The 10081-nt window shown below is 41.9% G+C and overlaps 1 protein-coding gene across 1 annotated transcript in view; it reads left to right on the top strand.

Moving 5' to 3' along the window:
• Nucleotides 1-10081, top strand: part of MCF2L2 (MCF.2 cell line derived transforming sequence-like 2) — a 199095-nt gene that overhangs the window by 98838 nt on the left and 90176 nt on the right. The window contains exon 14 of the mRNA XM_007468974.1: nt 2011-2102. Within this exon, the coding sequence (XP_007469036.1) occupies nt 2011-2102 (92 nt within the window). The remainder of the gene's footprint in view (nt 1-2010; nt 2103-10081) is intronic.

Genomic DNA, 10081 nt, shown 5'->3' with positions numbered 1-10081 from the left:
GCAGGAATGATAGATTGTTTCTCAGCTTTTGGAACACAAGATTTCATAGTAAATAATGACCCTCCTAGGATCCACAGATCTTTGACATGTCTGAACAGGTATTGTTGACCTTGGTCAGGCAAATAGCTCATTTTGTATAACAATCCTACACTTTTGTTTTGGAGATTAACCACCAAGTGTGGATTCTAGTGGATCTCTAACAGGATTTTCAAATGCATTTGTCTAATTTTTAGTAACTGAGTCTGTGCCAAGATAGACTATTATATTTCACAGTGTAAGGAACATGGTCAGAGCTGCTTAGAGACGGGAGCTGGAATCTCAGCTCTGACTCTTGGTAGCCAGGTGTCTTGCGTACAACATTCAACCACTCTGAAGTACATAAGCAACATGAAAAAATTCTTTTGTGGCTATAATAATAGCTAAAATATACTGAGTGCTTACCACGATCTAAACACTGTGCATACTAACTCATTAAAGCCTCATAACAACCCCATACTGTAGGCTTTCTCATTATTCCCCATATACAGATGAAGAGGCTAAGGCTCTTTGATAATGTATGCTTCATGTGTGGAAGAGCAAAACTTGAGCGCTGGCAGCATGGCTCCCACGTCCCTACCTTTAACTTCATCGACTTAGCGTTAAGGGAAGGTGCTTCTCAGTCATGGGTGTTGCCAATTAGTGTATGCATTTCCAGCTTCCCATTGTTATGCCTGGAATTACTCAGGTTACAGAGATCCTGTAGAGAATGAGGAGCCCAGTGGATTGTCCATTGTTATAAAATAGCTTCAGTGGTCGCATAACCTGGGGCAGCAAACAGTGCTTCCACAGAAAGCCCAAGCTGCTTCCAATTGTCTCACAGAACTTGAGGCTTGGGAGGGGCCTCTGGAGGCAAGACAGTCAACCTCTAACAAGTCTACCACAGATAAGCATCAGGGTGCTATTGGTGGCATTAGCTGGATGACATTTTGGCCATAGGACCCAGAAATGCTCGTATCCCGTCCTGGATTAATCACAAGTATCCCATGAGTTTCCCAAAGAAACTGTATATACAAGGGTGGTGATGGTGACAAGAATTCAAGTTACCACTTACTTATTAGCCTTGTAGCCATCACCCCCAGTGTAGCCCTCTGGTAAAGCTGGGTTAGAAGCTTCAAGCATAACCAGGGCTTCTCCTACCCAAATCCCAATCTTACTGCCAAATGGCCATGGAGCTTGAAGAAGGGTATCTCTCAGGTGTCTGAGAGCCCTGTGGGAAGGAGAGGAGGGAGGGAGAATGATTGAGAGGAGAGAGCAAGAGCAAGGCGGCCCAATTCCCTCTAGACTCAGCTGATTCTTCACACAGTCATCCTGTCCACTAAAAATACGTTTGCATCAGTTTTGGAATGCAACTGTTAGATCATCAGATTAGCAACGATTTCTGCCTAGGGCAGACATGGACATTCCCTTATATAATCACAGTGTGTTTAAATGGTAAGAGTTTAGTATTTTTCAAATTTTCTGTAATAATCACAAATTAATAACCTGTATAATGGAGAAAATACACTCAATAGAATGTGGTACCTAGAATTGAATCTTCTAATCCAAGAACATCAAGTACAATACTATACATTGCAGATGATTAATGCTAAATATCAGGGCATTAAAAGAATCCATGAAGTCTGGAATAGTTAAGGAAGATTTCATGAAGAAAGTGACTTTTTAGCTGGGCCTTAAAATTGGGAAGATGTAAACTATCATTTTTACCACATTACATTTACTGATTTGTTGTGGTTTGATGTTTCCTGTGGTGTTGAGTGTGACTTTTTCCTCTTTGAATCAAGTGCCTGGGATCAAGGACTCTTTCTTTTCTGCATCGCTCCTTCACCTCCAATTTCATCTACTACCTTGGAAATCACTGTAGCAGCTCAGTGAAGCTTTGTTAATCAACTGCATCAACACGGTCCAAGTTAGGCTAAGCGCTCTGAGTTATTTATAAGCCAAATTAATGGCAGGTTTTCTTTGTCTCTCTAGCTCCTCATCAGAAAACATCTGAGGAACGTTATGTGGAGACGGATTTAAACTCTGTGGAAAAGGAATATGATGAGACTAAGTTTGAAGTCAAGGTATGATCACCTTTCCTTTACTGATAGAAATTTCTGACATCATATAAGATTGCTGCCATAATTATCAATAAACCAATAAATTGTGTTTCCCTATTTCATACCTACCATCACCTCCAGAAGATGTGCCCATAAAGGCACGTAGCACAGACTAGTGCTCCCAAGAGATGAGGTTTGTAGAATTTCATCCTTTCCTTTCTTCTTAATTGCAAATAGAAACCAAAAACTCTTTGGTCGTAACGTACGTAATTGATGGTAGATATTGTTTTATTGAAGGAAAAGTCATTTTATTCATTCCTATAATCTGACTTCATATTTAAAATTGGTAGAACGGTGTATGGTTTATATATAAAAAGAACATGACAGGGCTTCCCTGGTGGCGCAGTGGTTAAGAATCCACCTGCCAATGCAGGGGACACGGGTTCGAGCCCTGGTCCAGGAAGATCCCACATGCCGTGGAGCAGCTAAGCCCGTGCGCCACAACTACTGAGCCTGCGCTCTAGAGCCCACAAGCCACAACTACTGAAGCCCGCATGCCACTGAAGCCCGTGCACCTAGAGCCCGTGCTCTGCAACAAGAGAAGCCACCACAATAAGAAGCCCACGCACCGCAACGAAGAGTAGCCCTCACTCGCTGCAACTAGAGAAAGCCTGTGTGCAGCAACAAAGACAGAACACAGCCAAAAATAAATAAATTTATCCAAAAAAAAGGACAAAATTACATACAGCTACACACACACACATACACACACACACACGCATATATAGCTGGTGAACTCTGAATAAGCATTGTGGATTGTGCCAAAGTCATTTTCATGCTTTTGATACTATACTCTAGTTGTGTGAGATGTTAACGTTGAAGGAGGTTGGGGGAAGAGTACATGGGACTTCCCTGTACATTTCTTTGCAAACTCATGTGAATCTATATAATTATTTCAAAATAAAAGTGAAAAAAAAAAGCACATAAGCTTTGGAATCTGGCAGACCTAGACTTAAGTGACATAACCTCTCTAAACCTCAGTTTCTCATCTGTAAAAATGGGAATAACAATAGCTACCTCCTGAAACTGTTTTGAGCATTAAGAGAAAATTTGAAAATGGCCAAGCACTATATAATCGTAAAGTAACATTATATTTAAAAACCCAAGCAAAATGAATTGTGAATATATGTTGCTGCACAGCCACCCCAGAAGGGGTCCCTTTCCTCTGCCTCACTAAAAAATTAAATATCTGGGGTTTCCCTGGTGGCGCAGTGGTTGAGAGTCCGCCTGCCGATGCAGGGGACACAGGTTTGTGCCCCCGTCCAGGAGGATCCCACATGCCGCAGAGGGGCTGGGCCCGTGAGCCATGGCTGCTGAGCCTGTGCGTCCAAAGCCTGTGCTCAGCAACGGGAGAGGCCACAGCAGTGAGAGGCCCGCATACCGCAAAAAAAAAAAAAAAAAAAAAAAAAAAAAATTAAATATCTGGCTGACTGAATGGTTCTGAAACAGAAGCCAGTAGACCATGGGCTCAAATGGACTTCAGCAATAGTTCATATCCATCATCAATTCCCAATGTGTCTGAATCTAGGCCCCCCACAGAGATTCCACTGACCATTAAGAAGTCAGGCAGAAAGCAAGTCTTAGGCTTTTCTTCCTGGAGGCAGAAACAATGTGGGAACTAGTTCCCAGCAGACTTTTCTTAGAGAGAGAAAGCTGCATTCTTCTGTCAGTTTGTTCAGTCGTCCTTCTGTATTCTGGGCAGATGAGGACACTGTCATTGCTGTTTTGGAATCCCTCGTGCTTGGAGTTATTGCATCACCATGTCTTCCAGAGTTAGGAAACAGTCTGCAATTTCATACAGTCTTGTAATTTTTTTTTTTTTGGTAGGGTCTTTGTCTGGTTTTGGTATTAGGGTAATAGTGGCTTCATAGAATAACTTTGGGAGTGTTCCCTCCTCTTCAGCCTTTGGGAAAAGTTTGAGAAGGATCAGTATTAGTTCTTCTTTGTATGTTTCGTAGAATTCCCCAGTGAAGCCATCTGGTCCTGAACTTTTGTTTGCAGGGAGGTTTTTTTTTTTGTTTTTTATTACAGATTCTATCTCACTTTTAGTGATCAGTCTGTTCAAATTATCTATTTCTTCTTGACTCAGTTTTGGTGGGCTGTATGTTTCTAGGAACTTGTCCATTTCTTCCAGGTTGTCCAATTGGCATATAGTTGTTCATAGTATCATCCAGTCTTCATCAGTCATTTTTTGAAATGGGCAAATGTAACTAAAATTCACCTGACTTGACATTCATGAAGTCTGTGAAATCATTAAGTAATATAAAAAGGATTTAATTCACCTTCAAAACTGAGCATCACTCAACCATCTTCTGTATGCTGGTCTTCAAAGAATGTCATCTCTGAAGGTGAGGGCTGTGTCAAGTGCACCAGAGCCCAGATTTGGCACATGAACGCATATGCCATTGCATTGACTCACAGTGTGATTGGAACTCACTTCATATCTCTGTGACTTACTTTGCCCATCTTTAGACAACATGTTTATGACCTGCACACTTCATAAAGATGCCGTGGGAGTTGTAAGTATGTTAAGGTTCTCATATATAAGAATTAAAATTAGAGTAAATTATTTCAATAATTGTAAACAATACAATGAGTGCTATTGTTTTATTTGTTTTAAAAGAAAAAAAGGAAATATTGTCAATAAACATAAAGCACCTTTCCTCAGGGAAGACCTCAAAAGTATTTAAGGCCAAAAGTTTCCATAAGCTACATTCATTATTTACTCCTGTGTTACATACTTGTAAAAATAGACACTGCAGGAGCAGGAGTGGAGATAGAATCAGAGGCCAACAGGGTTGGAAAATGCTGAGTAGAATTCAAAAAGCCCTGACCACCAGATTTCTGGTTTCTTCCTTCTGCTGTGCTGTTTGTTTAATTCAGGCTCCAAGCCCATCCTGCTAAGATGCTCTCTCCCCCTGTGTTTAGGCAGATCGCCAACAGCATAGGTACTGCTAAGCAGGCACAAGTACGTGCTACCATCACCCTTCTGTGCTTGTGTTGCTTTTTCCCTTACTGTTGCCTTGTTTGGGTATTTAATGAAGGGCTTTTCCCCCAAGAACATATATATTAACAGTCAAGGGAGAAAACGAAGCAGGGTAGGAACAAAGGCTGCCAAACTTCCTCATTTTGGAAAACAGTGGCTGGTCAGACTGCTGCTTCTAAAGCCCAGGGCTATGAGAAGAGTGAGCAGAATCCACAGTCGTGAGAAATATGAATAGGAAGAAAGGGGATTTGTGCACCAAATCCCCACATCCTGGACTTAGAAATCAATTTAGGATCAGTAAATGCAATTAGTGTTTTCCAAGGTGGGTAGTATAACCAGGGAAATCATCATTCCAAAATATGTAAGAAAACTAGTTAGAAAAAAAGTAGGTTAGAAAAGAAGGTTTAGATTCATCTCTGCACGGTTCAAAAGAGGGACAAGGAGGTTGATTACCATCAAGAACAATCACTGCTGCTTGTGTTTTGTGGTCACTGTCCAAGACAGATGACCAGGATAAGTAGGAGAACATGCATCTGACTCTCGGTGAAAATTCTGACACCTTTTTGGCCTTAGGCCTGGAACTGAAAGATGAAATGAAGGCATAACCAGTCTAGGAGAGTGAATCATAACATTGTGATAAATGCCCCTCCTTGCCCTCAAGAGTAAATGCTCACAGGGGAAAAAAAAAAAAAAAAAGCTATAAATCCAAACCATTCATGATTGCTGCTGGAGTCACCGATACTCACTACCTGCAATGAAAATCATGATAAGGTCTTATCATTAGCAGAGAACTCATTCCCAGAAAAGGTGTTCCCTCTTCTCTGGCAGGAGAATCGTTGGTGTGCCAGTTCGCAGGAACTTCACAAGCTCAATTTGAGGAGGCGGCTGAGATTCTCGGGCCATCTGGCAGCTGTGAGGGCTGCGCTTGGCTCACTGACACTGTCTGGGAAAACCATGGTGGAGTCCTTTCCTGTGGCTCCTAGCAGTAGTGATGTGGCTACTTTCTGCCCTTCCCATCACCAGTTGGAAGCTGAAAGCATGACTCACCGGGGCTGCTTTCCCTGGGTTGCTCACATCACGGCCTCTTTGGAGGTGGAAAGAAGCCAAAGGCTGATGAGGATTTCTTTTTCCTGCATGTCAACCTCAGGAAAAAGGAAGGGCTACTGGCTGTGAGCACCAACGAACAGTGTTCCTGGGCACCTATTAAAGTCGTTTAAAATAGCGAGGTCTTTTCATGCTTCTGAGCAAACAGGCTCCTTCATAAAAATTTTTTAAAAACAAAAAAAGTCAAGGCAGGAAGAGAACAGAGAGGCGAGGGAAGGGTTGCTAACACTGACTGAGGGTCAGCCATTGTGCTGGGTGCTGTGTGTACCTGATTTCATCTCAAGTCCTTAATACCTTGTGAGGAAGGTGATGTCTCCTTTGTTTTATCTGTGATGCTGTTGAGGCTCTGAGGAGCTAAGTGAGTTTCCCCAAGTCTAACACAACTAGTAAATGATCGAACTGGAATCTGAAATTAGCAGTTTACTTAATCTAGCAGTTTCCTAATCTAATTTAACCTGTCTACTTGATTACTTACTTAATCTACCTAATTAGCAATTTACTTAGCCTTTCATCCCCTAAATTTCCTCTTCTGCAGAATGGAGTTAAATAAAGTAACCTCACAGGTGGCTGATTAAATGAGAAATATATGGAAAGCACCTAGCATGATGCCTGACATAGAGAAGATTCTTAGTAATGTTAGTTTCCCATTTAATCCTATGTTTACAGATAGAATGTTTTGTGTAAAAGATGAAAAGAAGCTGAAGGAAGGTTGGATTCAGGTCTTATTAAATAGCTTCTCCTAATCTCGAATATGTATCTTTTTGCCAATGGTAAGAGATCAGGGCCAAATTTAGTTTTTTGCTTTCTCACTGTTCTGAATCCCAAAATCTTTCATTTACCTTTCTGTTTCTCACCAAGAGAACTATGTGAACCATAAGCACATTTCACTGTTCACTTTCTGTGATGTTTAAAGTCTGGTCATTCTTCGAGATTCAAAGAATCCACCAAATCTTGATCTCCGCAGCCAAGCTCTCTGAACAATATCTAGAATGAAGATTCTCAAGGTTTCCTGTGTACTACAACCCTGAGAAGCTTATTCATAATGCAGATTTTCAGGCTCCACCCACAGAGACACTGATTCAGGAGGTCTGAGTTAGGGTCCAGGAATATGACTTTTTAAAAAAAAATTTATCTTATTTATTTATTTATTTATTTTTGACTGCGGTGGGTGTTCGTTGCTGCACGCGGGCTTTCTCTAGTTGCAGTGAGCAGGGGCTACTCTTTGTTGCGGTGCGCGGGCTTCTCCTTGCAGTGGCTTCTCATTGCAGAGCACAGGCTCTAGGCGCGCAGGTTTCAGTAGCTGTGGCTCGCTGGCTCTAGAGCACAGGCTTAGTAGTTGTGGCACACAGGCTTCGTTGCTCTGCGGCATGTGGACTCTTCCCGGACCAGGGCTGAAACCCGTTTCTCCTGCATTGGCAGGCAGATTCTTAACCACTGTGCCACCAGGGAAGCCCCAGAATATGACTTTTTAACTTATGCATTTGGTGACTAGAATGCAGGTGGTACAAGGGACTGCACTTTTGGTCACATTGGCCTAGAGGCTATATTCATAGGCCATTGGGATAAAGAAGAAATCATTAAGGTAGATATGGATCTCTTAGGCTAATACAGAGTCCAAAATGCAGGAGAGTGAGGGTGTGACTAAATTATTGTATGAGAATGTATTTTTCACTGAGGGAACTACATGAGAAAAAAGAGAGAATAACAGTACGACCACTGTTGGACTTTGCTCTCTCATCAATAAAAAATGGACATGACTAAAATATTTGATGTATCCAATTTGGGTGGCTTATTGAGCTCAATTTAATATATATCAAAGCAATTGCTATGGGTCACATATGGGAAACAATTCTAACTGGGGACTAAACTGAGGAAACTTACAAGTTTCATGGGGGAAACAACATATTTCCAATAATTTATAATATAAAGCAGAATGACCTACCTCTAGTAAAAGGAATATAATGTATTAGAAGGTAGAGGAGGGAACAGTTCATAGCAAGTATGTCGGGGTGTTTTTTTCCAAAGGAGGTGGCATTTGAACTTAATTTTTTTTTTTTTCCGGTACACGGGCCTCTCACTGTTGTGGCCTTTCCCGTTGCGGAGCACAGGCTCCAGACGCGCAGGCTCAGTGGCCATGGCTCATGGGCCCAGCTGCTCCGCGGCATGTGGGATCTTCCCGGACCGGGGCACGAACCTGTGTCCCATGCATCGGCAGGCGGACTCTCAACCACTGCGCCACCAGGGAAGCCCTGAACTTAATTTTTTTAACAGTTTTTTAAAAAATTTATTTATTTTTCTTTATTTTTTTTGGCTTTGTCGGGTCTTAGTCGCGGCACATGGGCTCTTCATTGCCACACGCGGGCTTCTCTCTAGTTGTGTCACACGGGCTCCAAGGCACATGGGCTCCAAGGCACGTGGGCTCTGTAGTTGTGGCACACGGGCTCTCTCACTGAGGCACATGAGCTCAGTACTAGTGGCACGCGGGCTTAGTTGCCCCGTGGCATGTGGGATCTTAGTTCCCCGACCAGGGATCGAACCCACGTCCCCTGCACTGGAAGGCAGATTCTTTACCACTGGCCCACAAGGGAAGTCCCTGAACTTAATTTTAAAGAATAAATACAACTTTGAAAGGTGAATAAGATAGAGAAGGGCATTCCAGGATGGGGAAGGATGTAAAGCCTCAGAAGTCTGAAGGGAGCATAGGCTATTCTGGGGAATAGTCCAAGAAAGCTAGGAAGGTAGACCAAAGACAGGTTGCTGAAGGCTTTGGTTGAGGGTTGTTGCCAGCAAGGGCATTTGTGTATTAGTTTAACATTGGTACAGCAATGAAGAGTAAATTAGATGAAGAGAGGCAGGCTGACCAGCTGCCAGCGGTTGTCACAGTCCAGGTAAGACTTTGATGTTGAGAGCCTACTAATGGCAGTGGCAAAAAAGGAGATGGGCAGAGCTCATACCCATTAGTCCAGGTGTTCTCCCCAGTGCCTGGAATGCTCTAGACTGTCAGAGAAAGTTTGATAAATGAAGGAATAGACCAAGGCAGAGAAATAAGGGGATAGATTTAATAGGGAGGGAAAAGAAGATACTGAAAACACCTTCAAGGTTTCCATCTTGGAATCTTCATTGAATGAATTTGTTGCCCAATATAGAGTACTCAAGGGAACAGTAGAAAGTGAGGACTTATGCAGGCTGAGTCCAGCATTAGTGGTCTCGTGGATCTATAACAGTAACCTACACACTCTCTTTCTGTTAGCTGGGCTATACTCCTCCCCACACCAGCAAGAGTCAACCAGTTGGCCTTGAGGTTATTTAGAAATTAACTAGGTTAGGGCACTTTTGCAAATCTAATAAAGCATTTTTCAAATTTGTGATTTTTATTTATGAGTTAAGTAAGATTTACAGATGTGTAAAAATTGTTATGTTAACATTTATGCATTAAAGTTAAAATCACATGAAATCAAACAGTCTGAGAAAATTCAGGATGTATGGACAACTTCTTTTCAGTGTCCTTGGGTTACTTATTTCCTCCCCATTTTCTTGGTTTGGGAATGGGAGAAAGGTATCTTGTGACATGTTTCTCACTTTCTGATATTTTTAACAGAAATACAGACTTGCATATCATTGGTAAAACAACGTTGCAATGTTTGCAGTGTTTTAAGAAGACATTTCCCCCATAAACAAATACTGTAAGTAATGTTTAGAGTATTAGTCCAGCCTATAAAAGCCAATTTAACCAGTAAGAACACTGAACTAATTACTAACAAGTCTAGCTGAGAAACTCAAGATCTTAGATAAAAGAGACCTTGGAAAAATTTTGTAAAGTTTCCATCTGGGACCCATTTCCTTATCTTTCCCT

This window comes from Lipotes vexillifer, unplaced genomic scaffold (assembly GCF_000442215.2).
Source record: "Lipotes vexillifer unplaced genomic scaffold, Lipotes_vexillifer_v1.1 scaffold263, whole genome shotgun sequence".
Taxonomy (NCBI): Eukaryota; Metazoa; Chordata; class Mammalia; order Artiodactyla; family Lipotidae; genus Lipotes; species Lipotes vexillifer.
This window is presented reverse-complemented; position numbering and strand designations above follow the sequence as displayed.